Here is a 19,362-nt window from a genome sequence, read left to right as displayed (position 1 = left end):
CCCAACGATCTTCTAGCTTAGGGAGACTTCGCTTCTCCCAGAAGGCACCTGGAATATGCAAATTAGCCTCCTGAAGCTTGAATCCCTGGTTTGGTGATGCTTTCGAAGCAGCTGGTCCCGGCTGTACCCAACGATCTTCTAGCTTAGGGAGACTTCGCTTCTCCCAGAAGGCACCTGGAATATGCAAATTAGCCTCCTGAAGCTTGAATCCCTGGTTTGGTGATGCTTTCGAAGCAGCTGGTCCCGGCTGTACCCAACGATCTTCTAGCTTAGGGAGACTTCGCTTCTCCCAGAAGGCACCTGGAATATGCAAATTAGCCTCCTGAAGCTTGAATCCCTGGTTTGGTGATGCTTTCGAAGCAGCTGGTCCCGGCTGTACCCAACGATCTTCTAGCTTAGGGAGACTTCGCTTCTCCCAGAAGGCACCTGGAATATGCAAATTAGCCTCCTGAAGCTTGAATCCCTGGTTCAGGGATCTCTCAGCACGTACTGAACCAAGGACAGAATATGCACAGCTCCATATTCTTCAGCGCAGCTGCATGGCCCCCCTTCCTCTGGCCCGCAGGACAGAAAGGAGAAATAACAAACAATTCGCGCAGGGGTTCGCCCCTCCCATCAGGTATAAACATAGATAAGAGCTTGTCTTACACACAGAAACAGAATGCAGCAGTTTTCAGACTTAATCTCTACAAAACATTCATCCTCTTGGAATTAAAAACAGTTTCTCTATACAGGCAGATCACTGCACAACTTGAATAAGCTGATTCTGACCGCGTCCGGCCAAAACACATATAGAAACCTATCCAATGTCAAACTATATATATATCTATATCTATCACGGGTTTCACTGAATCTCAGATGTAAATTAAATGTACATTAAAAATATCCACAACTCATTCATCCTGGACAATCAACAACAGTTAGATAAGTAAAGATAAGTAATGATACTTCTGTGATCACTCATACATACATGCTCATTCAGGGATTGTTGTTTCTTTTCCTTTCACTTTTCAGTTGATTTTTACAAGAAGAAAATCCCTTATCTCAATCACTCCACCTAATTCAGCTCAAACTGCGCTGAATAATGTCTTCTGTCACATACAGAGGACCACACCTAACGGAACCCCTCATCAATCAGGGATTTATGTTTATTCCTTATACTCATTTACTCACCTGTCATCTCATTCAGAGTTCTCATAGACATACATACATACAAGGCTCACACAGCCTGCCTATTTTGCACTTTGGAATTAACACAACTCTATATAACAAAAACTGCAGCAGTGTCCACTGACACTCTGAAAGCACTTTAAGGCCAAACAACAAAAACCACGGCCCTAATACAAAATACAGCTTCATATAATGTACTGCCAATCCAAAATGACCAAAATAACAACACTGCACAGAGTCTATCCCAGCTCTGTACTTCACACATACACTAAACAAATACACAACCAATTAGGATACTGACAAATAATACAGATAACAATTATCATCTTATAACTCTATTATTCAACTCTCATACGGACATAAACAGAAAACAAACACAAAACTCACTGGTGATGTGGATTCTTTGAACCATGTTCGCAGCCTTTTACCCAGAGGTATGGAGAGATCCAGATGAGAGATTGCAAGTGCAAAACAGGTTTGTAAGAATAAATTTCTCACCTTGCTGCAGCTGGTGTTTTGCATGTCCAATTTCTAGCTAGCCCGGCCACCTCCTCCCATATGTCTGAAGGATGAGCACTGGAGACGGGGACCCCCACCCCAATAAGCCAGTGAGTGGTGTGGTACGAAGAAGAGATGGCGGTTCTAGGCCCAGGCGTCTCTCAGGAGTACAAGGAGGAGGCTGCCCGCCGGGCACAGCGGAGACGAGAAGCAATGGAGCTTGAAAGAGGGAGTAATGCAATGTGGAATGTAAACCCAGCGATCCAGGAGCCTGTACGGATCACCCGGACAGAGTTTAAGCCATTTGATGAGGCTTCTGGAGATATGGAGGGGTTCTTCAGGGACTTTGAGCTGCAGTGTGCTCTGATGGAGGTGCCCCACTCTGGCTGGATGCGCTTGTTAGTGGGACTCCTAAACGGTAACCATTGACTCACAGCGGAATTGGGATTATAACATTGTAAAGTTCCGAGACCTCCCATGCACTACAGGGGGGTCGTTTAGGATGTATGCACAAAAGATGTCCCAGGCATGTCAGAGATGGCTGGAAGCAGAAAACGCCTTTACTGTGGAAGATATTATACAGGCGTTCCTTATAGAACAATTTCTTGCCAAGTGCCCCGCAGAATTATGGGAATGGGTCTGGGAGCGCATGTCGTGCACTGTGGATAGAGCTGCAGCCCTGGCCGATGAAGCCCTTACTATCCGACTGCAATGGAGGAGGCTTCTGGACAATGAACCACAGCCTGCTCCCGCACCCCGTCCCCCTCCGATTATATCTGCCCTTCCACCTAGTCGCAAGCCGATGACAATCAAGCCTCACAATCCTGGGCCCCAACAGTTCCGACCACGACCTGGGGGTATCACAGAGAGGAGATCTTATGGGTGTGGGCAACCTGGATATTTGCAGTCTGGCTGTCCCTCAAGCATTCGAAGGGAGCCCCACGCAGCCCCACCTCGTCCAGTACATCTTGTGCACTCCATCCCGCCTGATAAAGAGCTACCACCACCCCCACCAGAGTGGACCACCGACCACGGCACCATAGATACCCCTCCTGACGAAGCTGCGGAGGCAGCGATACGCGTGGGGTGCGCTCCCACCTTATCCTTCTCCTACCTCAGGGCCATTTTGGGGCTGTTATGTTCCCTGGCTCTATGTGGATTTAACCCTTGTGGTGCTCTGTGCCCTTTGACATTGCTGCATCTCCATATACCAGAATTGACGCAGGACAGGTTGTATCCACAGCTGTTATATAGCATGCTATCACATTCCAATCTCAGGACCATGTATTGCATGGATGTTTCATTTTTTGGTTATTAGCAGTGGATACTGACATATTGTGGTCGAGTCCTTTGCGGCCTGTATAGGCACATTTTTGCAGGAGAGCATATGTGACTAGGTGCATCTAGGGTAGGATATTACTGTTTTCCTATTGTATTATGGGATTGTCATTTATTATGGGATATGATGGGTATAGGGATTTGTACATTTGTTTTTAAATGTTTTTAACATGTTTTTTGAGGTGTTTAATAAAGGTGTTTTGCTTTATAGTACTACCGATTGTCTCTATATTTTGGGTTGTGCATACTATTTTTAGTCTACCCTTTCTCTTTTCGTTTGACCCCTCCTACAGTGCACGGACTCCAGCCTTTGTCCATCAGAAATAGAGTAATGGCATTGCCACCTGCAGGATGTCTTAATTGACGGATACAAAGTGTTAGGATTTAAAGACACAGGGGCATTCCTGACTATCTCTGACCCCCGTGTGGTTCGACCCGAGGCAATTCACCAGGGCCCAGGAATTCCCATTGTCCTGGTGGGAGGTGTCTGCAAATATATACAGTGAGCTTTGGTACGTATGGATTATGGTTTTGGAGAAAAACTGTGGATTGGAGTTATGGGAGGACTTCCTGTCAATATCCTCCTTGGAAATAACATTGGGGAGTTACAAAGTCATTTTGTGGGAGCAGAAGGTCCGTGGGCCTCTCACTCTTCTGAATGAACAATTGGAGGGTGATATCGCAGATAACGGAACGCCCATCATTCCCTACATTCTAGAGTTCAGAGACTGTCTCGCCCAGCTAGCTACCTTGGCTAATGAACATCAGCGAACGGCCCAGTCCAGTCAAAAAGCCTGGTATGACCATAAAGCCAGGACCCGGGAATTTATGGACAAGTGCTCATGATTATTGCAACCCCTGCCACTGTACAAGGAACTATAAACTATTGAGCAATGTGGACTAAAGTGAGCAGGCCAGAGGTCTGTGTAGACCTCATAGAGTGCTCACTTATTATGAGGGGGGGAGAGGTTGTGATGGTGGGATATGTTATGTGGGTATCATTTTTGTGTATATTTCTATTTTGCTTATTTTCATGGTGTTCTATTGTAGAAGGAGTTATTTGCTAATTGATGAATGGCTGTTGCTGCCATCTGATATCCGCCCCCACAGCACTGTATTGCTTGCGAATATGCTAATGACATGTTGACCTAGCTTGTTGAAACAATGAGCCCCTGAGACCTTCCCCCCTCCTGACCTGTGAATGAGGAGGGAGACTTAAAATATCAGGGAGGTGAGACACAGATCAGTCCTGCGTGGAATGATGATGTGTTCACAGTATCTCAAAGAGAAAGAAGAGTATATGGACTATGTTATCCTCTGCTGGATTGTTGGACCTGTATCCTGTTACTGAACTGCATTCGTGTACTGGAATACACATATATACATAATACACACATACACACACACACACACACACACACACACACACACACACCATAATTTTTTTTCTTTCCTTTGTGTGGTGGATCGTATGTGGACCTCTCGTATTTTTGCCTAAATAAAGGTCTTGGGATTGTTCACTCTTCGCTGGCTCTGTTGATTGTGTTGTACCGGAGAAGGACCTCGTGACACCCCTCTTCCCTGGGTGGGGGAAGGGTATAGACAGAGGGCTGACTCGGGAGATAAGGCAAGGTACGTGGGCAGCATCTTCACCATCAGAAGTAATCCGAGGTACAGGGCGTGCTAGGGCGCCCACTAGTGTTCGGGACCAGGAAGGAGCTGTCACGATATGGTATGAAATATCACATAAGTTTAGTTGCTCGTCAGCTCATGAGGTGGGCTAAACCCCCCCTTCACTAGCTGACTCTACTTGTTTCTCTCTGGGCTACGGACTGTATGCTAGAAGGGGGTTTTATTGCCCTGGGGTCGTAAATTCCAGGCTCAGAGGAAAGTCCCTCACCCCTCCCACCTTCACTAGTCAGAACTGGTAAAGTGGCTCCAAAATTCATGAAAGATCCTTTGTTTAGTTTTTGTTAGATATTAGGCAAACGATTTAAGCTAGAAATACGAAAATATATATTCGTAGTCTCACTCGGTGTAGCTACACATCTCATGAAACTCGGGCTTCTAACTCCATCTGGTAAAGAAGTAGGGATTTCTCTGGAAATATGTATCCCAGTTAGGACATATTTGATCTCATTAGAATGCTCACGTTAATCTAAGATGAATGATGAGCTTTTTAGGACGCTGACATGTTTTGTAGTGAAGTTATAGAAACTAGAGAGAATAGTTTAAAGTTTAGGCAGAATGTAGAGAGAGGAGGGTCTGGATAAGCCAGCCTTTCTGTGATGTCACAGCCTTAATGTTTTAAGTGTCTGGCAGGCTCTGAGGAGTGTCTTGCTGCTTGATTTCTTGTCCTGTCCTGGAAGAGCCCTGCTCACGTCCCAATGAGCTGGGACGTATGGGAAAAACTGCCCTAGCCTGGTTGCCTGTCATGCTTTGAACATGTAAGTGTTGCTTTTTTCTCATTTATTCCCTTTATGTTATAATTACCCATGTACATATTTGCAATTGTCTCATTTGTAACATCTTTATAAAATATTTTTGATAAAGCACTGCCTAATTAATTTCAATGGGATATACTATTATATGTTAGTTCAGTTCTCCATGCTCTAAACTTACCCTGTCTTCTGAAGGGAAATACGCTACTGTTACTGTTGTGTTGGGTTAGCTTCGGACCCGTTTAATCGAAGCTGGTGGCTGCGATATCGTGTGCAGGCTTTTGGGTTATGTTGTAGCGGCTGCGGCGTCAATAATTATTGTTCCTGCCTGAGTGGGAGTAGTTATCGCGTCGCTGCAGCGTGCCCAATAGCCAGTACATAGCAGGCAGCCTTTCTGGTGACTAATTACCCAGGGTGCAGTACCTAATCTGACCTGAGAGTAAGGGGGCGCCAGGAGCTGCAAGTGTTAAGTGGAACTGTAAGCGGGATATACATAAATCCCTGCAGTTCGTGGTATATAGAAAAGCAGTGGGATACCTAGAATAAGCCCCTGCTGTAAACTAAGAGGTCAATAGCCTTGTGTGTGGTTTTTTTTTCATCACATTGTTAGCAGTGGAGGGATAACTAAGATAAGCCCCCCTGCACATGTGATAGCCGTCTGTTGGCCTAAAGTCACCTCAATCCGTGACGTAGGGGTGACGGTCACGGTGTGAATCCTGACCCATTGGTGACAGCGGTCAGGGGAATCGTGACAATTGGTGGCAAGGCGGTGGGATATCTTAGAGCATTAGTGATTTGGTTTGAGTAATCATTCCTCTCACTAAAAACTTGCAGAAAGTTCTTGCGAGGACTCTGCGCAAATAAGTTTGGAGAACGAACTCAGTGCTTTTTAGTTGTGAGACAATTGCGTACTGGTAATTATCCCTTCCCTTTCTCTTCGTTTTTCTATCCTATCTTTTATTTGGCAACCATGGTTGTGCTGGGAGAAACCTTCTATGAGCAGCAGACCAGAGACACCCTTGTCGCCTTATGCAAGTCACAGCACATTGACTCTGCAAGCAAAAACAAAGCCCAACTGGTCGCAGATCTGGTGCAATGGGAAGCCGCACGAGACCAATCTCAGAGCTCAGAGGCCGCAGAAGCCAGCACAAGCGAACATGGTGCTGCAGCAGAGGTCCAACCACTGAATATGGGCCCTACTGGCAACCAGGGGGGCGCAGACCTCCTCCTGCAGCTGGCTCTGCATCAAGGCTCCGCAGATGACCTAGAGAGACGTCTGCAGCTGATCCAGCAATACCAGGAGCGAGCCGAGCGAGAGGCCCAGGCCCAGCGAGCCGAGCGCCAAGCCCAGCGAGAACATGAACTGGAGATGCTCCGGCAGGGGGGGATGCCCTCCACCGCCCAGAGACGTGAGCCCAGCAGCGCTCAGATACCTAAGCCCCGACCCGATCACTTCCCTGTTATGGAGAAAGACGGAGATTTGGACACTTTTCTGCGGGCCTTTGAGAAAGCCTGCAGACAGTACCGGCTGCCTACAGATGAATGGGCCCGATACCTGACACCAGGGCTGAGAGGTAAAGCTCTGGAGGCGTCTGCTGCCCTCCCTCAAGAACAAGATGGTGACTATGAGGCCATCAAGCAGGCCCTGATAGCCAAGTACCAGCTTACACCCGAGGTGTACCGTAGAAAGTTCCGGACCCTCCAACGTGGCCCACACGACAGTTACAGTGATGTGGTGCATGGACTGGGGACCCACTTTGACCAGTGGACCCAAGGACTGTCAGTGACCACCTTTGCACAGCTGCGAGACCTGATGATCAAAGACCAGTTCTTTCATCTTTGCCCAGCTGAGGTGCAACAGTTCGTGATGGACAGAGAACCCAAAGACGTGACGAAAGCAGCGCAGATTGCCAATGCCTATGAGGCCAACCGTAGATCGGAAGTGCGGAAGCCAGTCACCACCAGCTGGAGAGGGGGTAAGCCTGCAACCAACGCCAGTACCCCTGCCAGCCAACACACCAGAGGTCCTGGCCCTGTGGCCAACAACACCAGACCTACCACCGAACCTCGCACGTGTTACCACTGCAATCAGACTGGTCATATCAGTACCTACTGCCCAGCCAAGCAGAAGAACACCCAAGCCAAGGCCCCAGGGCCTAATGCAGCAGTTCTTTTGGTGGGTGGTGTGGTTGGGAGGGTGGGTGACAACGTACAGCCCGTCACTGTGGGAGGCCATGTTGCTACAGGCCTCAAAGACACCGGGGCTGAACGAACCCTCATCCGACCCGAACTGGCGGCCCCTGAAGAAATCATTCCGGGGAAAACCCTAACTGTCACTGGGATTGGGGGCATCAGCTGTCCCTTACCGATGGCCCGGGTTTTTATTGATTGGGGTGCTGGGAGCGGGGTGAAGGAAGTGGGGCTGTCTGATAATTTGCCCACTGATGTTTTGTTGGGGACTGATTTGGGGAGGATGTTTGCATACTACGTTCCTGACACCCCTCCCCAATCTACTAATGCGGGTAAAGTTAACCCTGATGATGATGATGATGATGATGATGGGAAATCGCATGTGTTACCTGACCATGCTTTATCTTGTAATGATGCATCTAATAACCATTTTTTCCCTAGGATTGATGGTGAAAATGTTGTACCTGTGCCAGCGGAACCTGATAATGATTTTTCTGTGAAGGTTAATGTGTCCATAGGTACAGGCGTGCCCAGCCACGTCGCTCTGCGGAGTGAGACGGCTGAGGAACCCCTAACAGGGGCAAGTGTGGGTGCTACAGGAAATGGGGAGATGCATGGGAACCGTGAGGAAGGTGACGCCATGAAAGTGACCAGTGCCACCGAGGAAGGTAACTGGCCCATAAGTAGCACTGCCCCTGGAGTGTTGGGGGTGGATGGGGAGGTAGAGCCCATAGCAGCGCCGGCTGATGGGTCTGTAGCAACCCCCGGGGAGACAGCCTACGTAGCTGCTGTCACCCGCAGTCAGAGTGCCCGGAACGCAGATAACTGTTTGCCTTCCGGACCCTCCTCAGTCATCATTGTGACTGAACCAGAGGTGGACCCAGAGCAGGTCCAAGAGGGTTCCCGTGGGGAAGGGACCCTGACGTCGCTTTTGGCTTCCCCTAGCCAGGAGTTTCAGGCCGCTCTGCACACAGATGCGAGCCTAGAGAGTTTGAGACAACTCGCCGGGACGCGCTTCTCCGAGACCGATAAGGAGAAGGTGTTCTGGGAACAAGGTAGGTTGTACCGGGAGACAGTACCCGGAGAATCACAAAAGGAGTGGTTGAGGGAAAGACAGCTGGTCGTCCCACAGCAATTCCGGGGTGAGTTGTTGCGGATTGCCCATGAGATCCCGCTAGCTGGACACTTGGGGATCAGCAAAACTAAGGCCCGGCTGTCTCAACACTTCTATTGGCCTAAGATGGGGACAGATGTGTCAAACTACTGCCGCTCCTGTGTCACCTGTCAAAGGGTGGGGAAAGCGGGGCCTGCTCTTAAGGCTCCCCTGATCCCTTTGCCAGTGATAGAGGAGCCTTTCCAGAGGATCGCGGTGGACATTGTGGGCCCGCTGGCCGTCCCCAGCAGCTCTGGAAAGCAATATATCCTTACTGTGGTAGACTACGCTACCCGGTACCCAGAGGCAGTAGCTCTGTTGTCAACTAGGGCAGATAAGGTGGCGGATGCCCTGTTGGCCATCTTTTCACGTGTAGGATTTCCCAGGGAAATGCTTACTGATCAAGGGACCCAATTTATGTCTCGCCTAATGGAGGCTCTCTGTAAGAGAATGCAGGTGAAGCACCTGGTATCGAGTGCGTATCACCCACAGACCAATGGCTTGTGTGAACGCTTCAATGGTACCCTCTGATGCTACGCATGCTGGTTGAGACTCAAGGGCGCGACTGGGAGCGGTACCTCCCACACCTGCTGTTCGCTTACCGAGAAGTTCCGCAGGCCTCGACGGAGTTCTCCCCCTTCGAGCTCCTGTACGGCAGGCGAGTCCGGGGACCCCTTGGGTTGGTAAGAGAATCCTGGGAAGAGGAGCCGAACCCTTCTGAAGTGTCCATAGTGGAGTATGTCATGCGCTTCCGTGACAAGATGCAGACCTTGACGCAGTTGGTGCATGACAACATGACGCAGGCTCAGGCTGATCAGAAGCACTGGTACGACCAGAACGCCCGGGAGTGGACCTACCACGTGGGTCAAAAGGTGTGGGTGCTGGTCCCCGTACCAACGGATAAGCTTCAGGCAGCCTGGGAGGGCCCGTACGTCGTCCACCAACAGCTCAACCCGGTCACTTACGTGGTCACGCTTGACCACGCTCGGGGTAGGCGAAAGGCCTTTCACGTCAACATGATGAAGGCTCATCACGAACGTGAACCTTTCGTCCTACCGGTCTGCAGCTTGCCCGAAGACGGTGAGGAAGACACCCTCCTGGACTTGCTGGCCCAAGCCAAGGCCAATGGGTCCATCGAGGATGTGGAGGTAAGCGCCTCGTTAACTGAACCCCAGCGGGTGCAGTTGCAAACCACACTGGAACCTTTCCGGGTCGTGTTCTCCAACCGACCTGGGAGGTCTGAGTTAGTCGTCCACGAGGTGGACACCGGGAATCACGCCCCACTACGGCGAACACCCTATCGAATCTCTGACCAGGTGCAGCAGATTATGCGCCAAGAGATCGATGAGATGTTACAGCTGGGGGTGATTCGACGGTCAAAGAGTTCGTGGGCCTCACCTGTAGTTCTCGTGCCAAAGAAGGACCGGACCACCCGGTTCTGCGTGGACTACAGGGGGCTCAACGCCATTACAGCCTCGGACGCGCACCCCATGCCGCGCATCGAGGAGCTGCTTGAGAAGTTAGCTGGCGCAAAATACCTGACAATAATGGATCTGAGTCGAGGATACTGGCAGATTCCCCTGAGCCCTGAGGCACAGGAGAAGTCCGCCTTTATCACACCCTTTGGACTGTACGAGTCCACGGTCATGCCCTTCGGCATGAAGAATGCCCCTGCCACTTTCCAGCGGATGGTCAACCTCCTGCTTCAGGGACTGGAGACGTACGCCGTGGCGTACTTGGATGACATTGCCATCTTCAGTTCCTCCTGGGAGGAACACCTGCAGCATCTCGAGGAGGTGCTCAGGCGAATTCACCAAGCAGGCCTGACTATCAAGCCGGGAAGGTGCCAGATGGGCATGAGTGAGGTTCACTACCTGGGAAACCGGGTAGGCGAAGGCACCATAGAGCCAGAGCAGGGCAATGGTGATGGGTTGGCCCACCAGGGTGAACCTGCTGAGGTGCGCATGGAGGAGAACCATCAGGTCCTGCCTCCCTAGCGCACACCAAAAGGGGGAGGTGTCACGATATGGTATGAAATATCATATAAGTTTAGTTGCTCGTCAGCTCATGAGGTGGGCTAAACCCCCCCTTCACTAGCTGACTCTACTTGTTTCTCTCTGGGCTACGGACTGTATGCTAGAAGGGGGTTTTATTGCCCTGGGGTCGTAAATTCCAGGCTCAGAGGAAAGTCCCTCACCCCTCCCACCTTCACTAGTCAGAACTGGTAAAGTGGCTCCAAAATTCATGAAAGATACTTTGTTTAGTTTTTGTTAGATATTAGGCAAACGATTTAAGCTAGAAATACGAAAATATATATTCGTAGTCTCACTCTGTGTAGCTACACATCTCATGAAACTCGGGCTTCTAACTCCATCTGGTACAGAAGTAGGGATTTCTCTGGAAATATGTATCCCAGTTAGGACATATTTGATCTCATTAGAATGCTCACGTTAATCTGAGATGAATGATGAGCTTTTTAGGACGCTGACATGTTTTGTAGTGAAGTTATAGAAACTAGAGAGAATAGTTTAAAGTTTAGGCAGAATGTAGAGAGAGGAGGGTCTGGATAAGCCAGCCCTTCTGTGATGTCACAGCCTTAATGTTTTAAGTGTCTGGCAGGCTCTGAGGAGTCACTTGCTGCTGGATTTCTTGTCCTGTCCTGGAAGAGCCCTGCTCACGTCCCAATGAGCTGGGACGTATGGGGAAAAACTCCACTAGCCTGGTTGCCTGTCATGCTTTGAACATGTAAGTGTTGCTTTTTTCTCATTTATTCCCTTTATGTTATAATTACCCATGTACATATTTGCAATTGTCTCATTTGTAACTTCTTTATAAAATATTTTTGATAAAGCACTGCCTAATTAATTTCAATGGGATATACTATTATATGTTAGTTCAGTTCTCCATGCTCTAAACTTACCCTGTCTTCTGAAGGGAAATACGCTACTGTTACTGTTGTGTTGGGTTAGCTTTGGACCCGTTTAATCGAAGCTGGTGGCGGCGGTACCGTGTGCAGGCTTTTGGGTTATGTTGTAGCGGCTGCGGGGTTAATAATTATTGTTCCTGCCTGAGTGGGAGTAGTTATCGCGTCGCTGCAGCGTGCCCAATAGCCAGTACATAGCAGGCAGCCTTTCTGGTGACTAATTACCCAGGGTGCAGTACCTAATCTGACCTGAGAGTAAGGGGGCGCCAGGAGCTGCAAGTGTTAAGTGGAACTGTAAGCGGGATATACATAAATCCCTGCAGTTCGTGGTATATAGAAAAGCAGTGGGATACCTAGAATAAGCCCCTGCTGTAAACTAAGAGGTCAATAGCCTTGTGTGTGGTTTTTTTTTCATCACATTGTTAGCAGTGGAGGGATAACTAAGATAAGCCCCCCTGCACATGTGATAGCCGTCTGTTGGCCTAAAGTCACCTCAATCCGTGACGTAGGGGTGACGGTCACGGTGGGAATCCTGACCCATTGGTGACAGCGGTCAGGGGAATCGTGACAGGAGCCAGCGGTTCTGGGTCACCCGACCTGTCATGACAATATTTTAGAACTTTTTGGTATGACTCTGGGTGTGGTACATGGGGCGGTATGTGCTGCTCCACGCTGTATGATGGCTCTCTGTGTGTGGTACATGGGGTGGGCATGCGCTGCTCCACGCTGTATGATGGCTGTGTGTGGTACATGGGGTGGGCATGCGCTGCTCCACGCTGTATGATGGCTCTCTGTGTGTGGTACATGGGGCGGTATGTGCTGCTCCACGCTGTATGATGGCTCTCTGTGTGTGGTACATGGGGTGGCACGCGCTGCTCCACGCTGTATGATGGCTCTCTGTGTGTGGTACATGGGGTGGGCATGCGCTGCTCCACGCTGTATGATGGCTCTCTGGGTGTGGTACATGGGGCGGCACTCGCTGCTCCATGTTGTATGATGGCTCTCTGGGTGTGGTACATATGGCGGCACGTGCTGCTCCACGCTGTATGATGGCTCTCTGGGTGTGGTACATGGGGCGGCACGCACTGCTCCACGCTGTAGGAAGGCTCTCTGGGTGTGGTACATGGGGCGGCACGTGCTGCTCCACGCTGTATGATGGCTTTCTGGGTGTGGTACATGGGGCGGCACGTGCTGCTCCACGCTGTATGAAGGCTCTCTGGGTGTGGTACATGGTGCGGCACACGTTGCTCTCTGGGTGTGGTACATGGGGTGGCACGTGCTGCTCCACGCTGTATGAAGGCTTTCTGGGTGTGGTACATGGGGCGGCACGTGCTGCTCCACGCTGTATGAAGGCTCTCTGGGTGTGGTACATGGAACGGCACGTGCTGCTCCACACTGTATGAAGGCTCTCTGGGTGTGGTACATGGGGAGGCACGCACCGCTCCACGCTGTATGATGGCTCTCTGGGTGTGGTACATGGGGAGGCACGCACTGCTCCACGCTGTATGAAGGCTCTCTGGGTGTGGTATATGGGGCACGTGCTGCTCCACGCTTTTATGTGGTCTTTTTTTACATGGCTGTGATCTTTTCTTCGCAGGTAGACGTTCTCCGTGCCCTGGGAGCAGAGATTGTCCGCACTCCCACCAGCGCCCGTTTTGATTCCCCGGAGTCACACGTTGGGGTTGCTTGGAGGCTTAAGAATGAGATCCCCAATTCTCACATCCTGGATCAGGTATTTGGACAGACAGGTTGGCTGCTGGCTGTACAGGATGGCAGGCAGAGCTAGGCTCAGCACTAATCCGGATAGATGAGCAGGCCCTACTCTGCTGGGCACTGAAGATCGGCCTTACCGCTGGGTGGAGTATGAGGCCTCTTATGGCTGTCGTTGTGTGGTACCTGGACCATTATAGCTTATGCTCCCCTCTTTGTCCTCTAGTACCGGAACGCCAGCAATCCTCTTGCTCACTATGATAGTACCGCAGAGGAAATTATCAAGCAATGTGATGGTAAGTGGGACATGGGGTGGCGGTATACAGCGTACTTTACCTGTGTTGAGGGAGGATCTGGAGTGACCCTTCATGGTTGACTCCGTGACTTTCAAATTGATCCACAGAGCATTGCCGGCAACTGAAAATGACCAGACGGAGACGTGTGTCTCTGTTTGGGAGGATCGAGCAGATCTCTGACCCCCTGTTTATTGTGTCGCACTTTTCATAATCTTAGTAAGTTATACTTGAACCAATCAACATAAGAACACGCTTATAGTTCTTAACCTATAAGAATGCAGGAACAGCCTGTACATCAAGGTCTCGTAGAACGATACACCTTCAGTCTCATGCTCTCGTTCAAACTAGAACAATCAAGGTCTCATAACAACTATGAACTTTTACCTAGTAACAGAATTTATCTCAAAACAGCAAGATGGAGTCGAAAAGCACAAAATGAAGCCTGCTTTAATTTTTCTTAGTTTAACCCTTCACACCTGCACCAAGAGTGATGGCTACAGTTATTCTGCTATGTAAAGGCTGGGCTCAGTATGAGACCTAGAAAGTCCACCCACTGTCTAGAGATCCGTTCTCTGGCTTGTGGGGTGATCGGCCTAAAACGACAGGCTCCGACAGACAGTGAGGGATCTCTGCAGACAATGTGGTGTAGAACATGTAGATCTCATGTTCTGATGATCAGGCTGCTGCAGAGCAGGTGATACAGGTGGGATAATCCATTTTGATCCCTGTCTCTACGCAGGACGAGTGGAGATGGTGGTGGTTAGCGCGGGAACTGGAGGGACAATTACTGGGCTTGCACGAAAACTGAAGGAAAAGTGTCCAAACTGCAAGGTGAGGAGGATGAATGTCACGTGTGCTGCGCTCATCTGATATGTACGACGCAAAACAACCAAAGTTTTACTGAGGCCCTCAGACTGAAAAAGGTTGTGCCCCCCATCTCATCTAGAAGGTGGAGTAACACCCGACGCTGCTCCAGATGAGAAATGCTCATACATGGTGGTGAGCCGATTCCCATATGGTCCCCACTACCTCGATGTTAATACTTCTCTTTACATGACTTGTAACGTTATGGGACCTATACAGGAGGCTTGAATAAAAGTGTCTTACTAGGTGGTCGGGGTGGATCCAGAAGGTTCAATTCTAGCTGAGCCCGAGGAGCTGAACCAAACTGAAAAGACTGGATACGAGGTGGAAGGGATCGGATATGACTTCATTCCCACTGTGCTGGACCGAACGGTAGGAGATCGTACATATCTTGTTGATGAGAGAGAGTAGATTAATAAACCAGTATCGGTGATCGTAGTGATCTGCACTGTGGAGGAGGAGCTGGAGTATTATCGGTGATCGTAGTGATCTGCACTGTGGAGGAGGAGCTGGAGTATCGGTGATCGTAGTGATTTGCACTGTGGAGGAGGAGCTGGAGTATTATCGGTGATCGTAGTGATCTGCACTGTGGAGGAGGAGCTGGAGTATCGGTGATTGTAGTGATCTGCACTGTGGAGGAGGAGCTGGAGTATTATCGGTGATCGTAGTGATCTGCACTGTGGAGGAGGAGCTGGAGTATCGGTGATCATAGTGATCTGCACTGTGGAGGAGGAGCTGGAGTATCTGTGATCATAGTGATCTGCACTGTGGAGCAGGAGCTGGAGTATCGGTGATCGTAGTGATCTGCACTGTGGAGGAGGAGCTGGGGTATCAGTGATCGTAGTGATCTGCACTGTGGAGGAGGAGCTGGGGTATCGGTGATCGTAGTGATCTGCACTGTGGAGGAGGAGCTGGAGTATTATCGGTGATCGTAGTGATCTGCACTGTGGAGGAGGAGCTGGAGTATCGGTGATCGTAGTGATCTTCAGATGTGGAGGAGGAGCTGTAGTATTGGTGATCGTAGTGATCTGCACTGTGGAGGAGGAGCTCGGGTATCGGTGATCGTAGTGATCTGCACTGTGGAGGAGGAGCTGGGGTATCAGTGATCGTAGTGATTTGCACTGTGGAGGAGGAGCTGGAGTATCGGTGATCGTAGTGATCTGCACTGTGGAGCAGGAGCTGGAGTATCGGTGATCGTAGTGATTTGCACTGTGGAGGAGGAGCTAGAGTATCGGTGATCATAGTGATCTGCACTGTGGAGCAGGAGCTGGAGTATCGGTGATCGTAGTGATCTGCACTGTGGAGCAGGAGCTGGAGTATCGGTGATCGTAGTGATCTACAGATTTGGAGCAGGAGCTGGAGTATCGGTGATCGTAGTGATTTGCACTGTGGAGGAGGAGCTGGAGTATCGGTGATCGTAGTGATCTGCACTGTGGAGCAGGAGCTGGAGTATCGGTGATCGTAGTGATCTGCACTGTGGAGCAGGAGCTGGGGTATCGGTGATCGTAGTGATCTGCACTGTGGAGGAGGAGCTAGAGTATCGGTGATCGTAGTGATTTGCACTGTGGAGGAGGAGCTGGAGTATCGGTGATCGTAGTGATCTGCACTGTGGAGCAGGAGCTGGGGTATCGGTGATCGTAGTGATCTGCACTGTGGAGGAGGAGCTGGAGTATCGGTGATCGTAGTGATCTGCACTGTGGAGCAGGAGCTGGGGTATCGGTGATCGTAGTGATCTGCACTGTGGAGGAGGAGCTAGAGTATCGGTGATCGTAGTGATTTGCACTGTGGAGGAGGAGCTGGAGTATCGGTGATCGTAGTGATCTGCACTGTGGAGCAGGAGCTGGAGTATCGGTGATCGTAGTGATCTGCACTGTGGAGCAGGAGCTGGAGTATCGGTGATCGTAGTGATCTGCACTGTGGAGGAGGAGCTAGAGTATCGGTGATCGTAGTGATCTACAGATTTGGAGCAGGAGCTGGAGTATCGGTGATCGTAGTGATTTGCACTGTGGAGGAGGAGCTAGAGTATCGGTGATCATAGTGATCTGCACTGTGGAGGAGGAGCTGGAGTATCGGTGATCGTAGTGATCTGCACTGTGGAGCAGGAGCTGGAGTATCGGTGATCGTAGTGATCTGCACTGTGGAGGAGGACCTGGAGTATCGGTGATCGTAGTGATCTGCACTGTGGAGCAGGAGCTGGAGTATCGGTGATCGTAGTGATCTACAGATTTGGAGCAGGAGCTGGAATATCGGTGATCGTAGTGATCTGCACTGTGGAGGAGGAGCTAGAGTATCGGTGATCATAGTGATCTGCAGATGTGGAGGGATAGTTGGAGATCTCTGGGCAGGACAGCGTGATCTTGTTTGTCCCGACATTCCTACTTCTGTATCTCGCAGGTGGTTGATAAATGGTACAAGTCAAACGATGAAGAGTCTTTCTCTATGGCCCGAGCACTGATCAAGGAGGAAGGACTGCTGTGTGGTGAGTTAGTGCTGGACAGTAGTGCCATGATGATGGGGTCACACTGTTGGCGAATGATCCTGTGGGTCGTCCTCTGCTTTCTCTCTGGCAGGCGGCAGTTCTGGCAGTGCCATGAGTGTTGCTGTGAATGCTGCACAAGAGCTGGAAGAAGGACAGAGATGTGTGGTGATCCTGCCGGACTCCGTGCGGAATTACATGTAAGGTTCTGCGTCCATGATGCCACCGGGCATTGCATGACATCTACTGGGGCAGATGGGAGAACCACTAACACATTTTTTTTGTTGTCAGGTCCAAGTTCCTTAGTGATAAATGGATGACTCAGAAACAGTTCCTTAAGGTGGAGGAACTGGAGGGCAGTAAACCCTGGTAAGAGTAGGCGCCATCTTTTCCCCTCCAGATATTTTGGTCTGATCTCTGGGTTAAGCGTCTGAGGACTCTAATAGTCCTTGTGTTTATGCCCCATGCTCGTCGTTTTCTGCAGCTGTTTGTTGGCTCCCAACTTATTGGACATGTTTGAGTAGATTTGATCATGTTGTCATCCAGTATGAAGTTCCTGCTCCCATTGATAAATCCACCAATGTGCATTGTAGCCTTCATGGTTGATCTAGTATCACATTTGTTGTGTACCGCACGATGCTGCCATGCACCCGACTGTCACTTCCTGCACCTATATTCCATCGTTTGTCACCCTCAGGTGGTGGAACGTCAAGGTTTCGTCCTTATCTCTTTCTGCTCCCCTGACCGTCCTCCCAACAGTCAGCTGCAACCAGACAATCCAGCTTCTCCGAGAAAAAGGTTTTGACCAAGTTCCCATTGTGTCTGAGTCCGGGTGAGTCGCTGCACAGCGTGCGCTCATAAGTCCAGCTCTGGTTGTACTGCGGGTTATGACTACTATAAATGACCGTGCATTGCTGTTGTCATTTATACCACTGTCCATGGTTCAGGCCTGTGTTATATCTTACAGGATAGTGCTTGGCATGGTGACCCTTGGGAATATGCTGTCATCGGTGTTGGCTGGGAAGGTGAAATCCTCAGATCCTGTTGCCAAAGTCATTTACAAGCAGTTTACGCAGGTACAGCGGGAGGTTGTGGGGTCACTTGCATCAGTAATTGGAGACCTGACAGATTGACGGTGCGGAGTCTTTTATGTCTGCCCACTCGGTAGTAGACGTCTGTGTCCATGACCATCTCCCCGTTCTAGGTGCACCTCATGGACAATCTGGGGAAACTCTCCCGCATCCTGGAGACGGATCACTTCGCTCTTGTAGTTCATGAGCAAATTCAGTGTAAGTTGCTGCATAGTTCCTGCCTCTTTTCTCTTTCTTACTCCATATATATTCTGCCTTTTATTCCTGTCCTACAACAAAAACTTGCTGAAAAAAACTTTTGACATATTCATGACTATTTTGGACTGCTCCTACAAAGTCTGCAATGATGACAGACTTGGGGAAAGCCTGCCCAACAAGTTCATGAGATGAAATGTTCCTCCAGTCTGTGGAGGTGTAATTCATGGAGTGTGCATCTTACTACAGCGCACCCATCAGTAACACTGGCCTACACCACGCCAGCCTGAATGAATCGGCTCTACCTTTCTAAGTTTGGGCTGTCTCTCAGCAGATCACAACGATGGCTCCTCCAGTAAGAAGCAGATGGTTTTTGGGGTAGTCACGGCTATTGATCTCCTAAACTTTGTGACGCGTGAGCGGGAACGGCGAGTCAGTGAATCCAGTGACCGGGACCCGAGTGAAAGGACCAGACATTTCAGCGCTTCCTAGATGGAAGAAGTGAGAGAATCCAGTGCTGTCTGGTGTCTCGCAGAACGAAGGAGGAAACTTTACTGCATGAAGGTCAACTTTAATGTCATGTTACATAACGATTGCTTTGTATTTTATGGAAGAAGCTCTGAACCAATAAATGATGCTGCATCAATGGTGCTCCGTGTCTCCTGTGTCTCTGGTGGCATTTGTGCTATCCTGCTCTTCTGTTCAGCGCTCCGTTCTGAAGGTTTATGGGTATTTCTGCCGTCTCCCTGTACACAGGATGGATTTGATAACCAATAATGGTCAAAGTGAGACTTGTGTTTTGTATGAATAACGCTGGTTTAAAAAAAAAAGTTATGCCCTAATCCTCATAACAGATCTCATGCATCAGAAAAATTCCCATGGTGATCTGCTGAGAAGTCACTGAGCTGCGGTGACCTCATCACTGGCTTTTTCCCACGTTGCTGAGGTCACCGAAGTTCCTTCCTGCTGGGAACGCCGCCTCACTGACCGGAGGTAACCTCGATGACGTCACGGACG

At 49.8% G+C, this 19,362-nt stretch overlaps 1 protein-coding gene across 4 annotated transcripts in view; it reads left to right on the top strand.

The window, feature by feature from the left end:
- The window catches only part of CBS (cystathionine beta-synthase), a 49,138-nt gene extending 30,135 nt beyond the window's left edge, over positions 1-19,003 (top strand). For 2 of the 4 annotated variants that reach the window (XM_069760377.1, XM_069760376.1), the window contains exons 6-16: positions 13,311-13,445; positions 13,650-13,719; positions 14,459-14,550; positions 14,830-14,955; positions 16,978-17,062; positions 17,154-17,259; positions 17,351-17,428; positions 17,757-17,891; positions 18,027-18,135; positions 18,264-18,348; positions 18,680-19,003. In XM_069760377.1, the coding sequence (XP_069616478.1) occupies positions 13,311-13,445; positions 13,650-13,719; positions 14,459-14,550; positions 14,830-14,955; positions 16,978-17,062; positions 17,154-17,259; positions 17,351-17,428; positions 17,757-17,891; positions 18,027-18,135; positions 18,264-18,348; positions 18,680-18,837 (1,179 nt within the window). In that variant the 3' untranslated portion in view covers positions 18,838-19,003. Of the gene's footprint in view, positions 1-13,310; positions 13,446-13,649; positions 13,720-14,458; positions 14,551-14,829; positions 14,956-16,977; positions 17,063-17,153; positions 17,260-17,350; positions 17,429-17,756; positions 17,892-18,026; positions 18,136-18,263; positions 18,349-18,676 lie in introns of all 4 variants that reach the window. The other 2 variants (XM_069760375.1, XM_069760373.1) reach the window with 1 other exon arrangement.
- Positions 19,004-19,362: the final 359 nt, after the last annotated feature.

Source organism: Ranitomeya imitator, chromosome 3, assembly GCF_032444005.1.
Source record: "Ranitomeya imitator isolate aRanImi1 chromosome 3, aRanImi1.pri, whole genome shotgun sequence".
NCBI classification, from domain to species: domain Eukaryota; kingdom Metazoa; phylum Chordata; class Amphibia; order Anura; family Dendrobatidae; genus Ranitomeya; species Ranitomeya imitator.
This window is presented reverse-complemented; position numbering and strand designations above follow the sequence as displayed.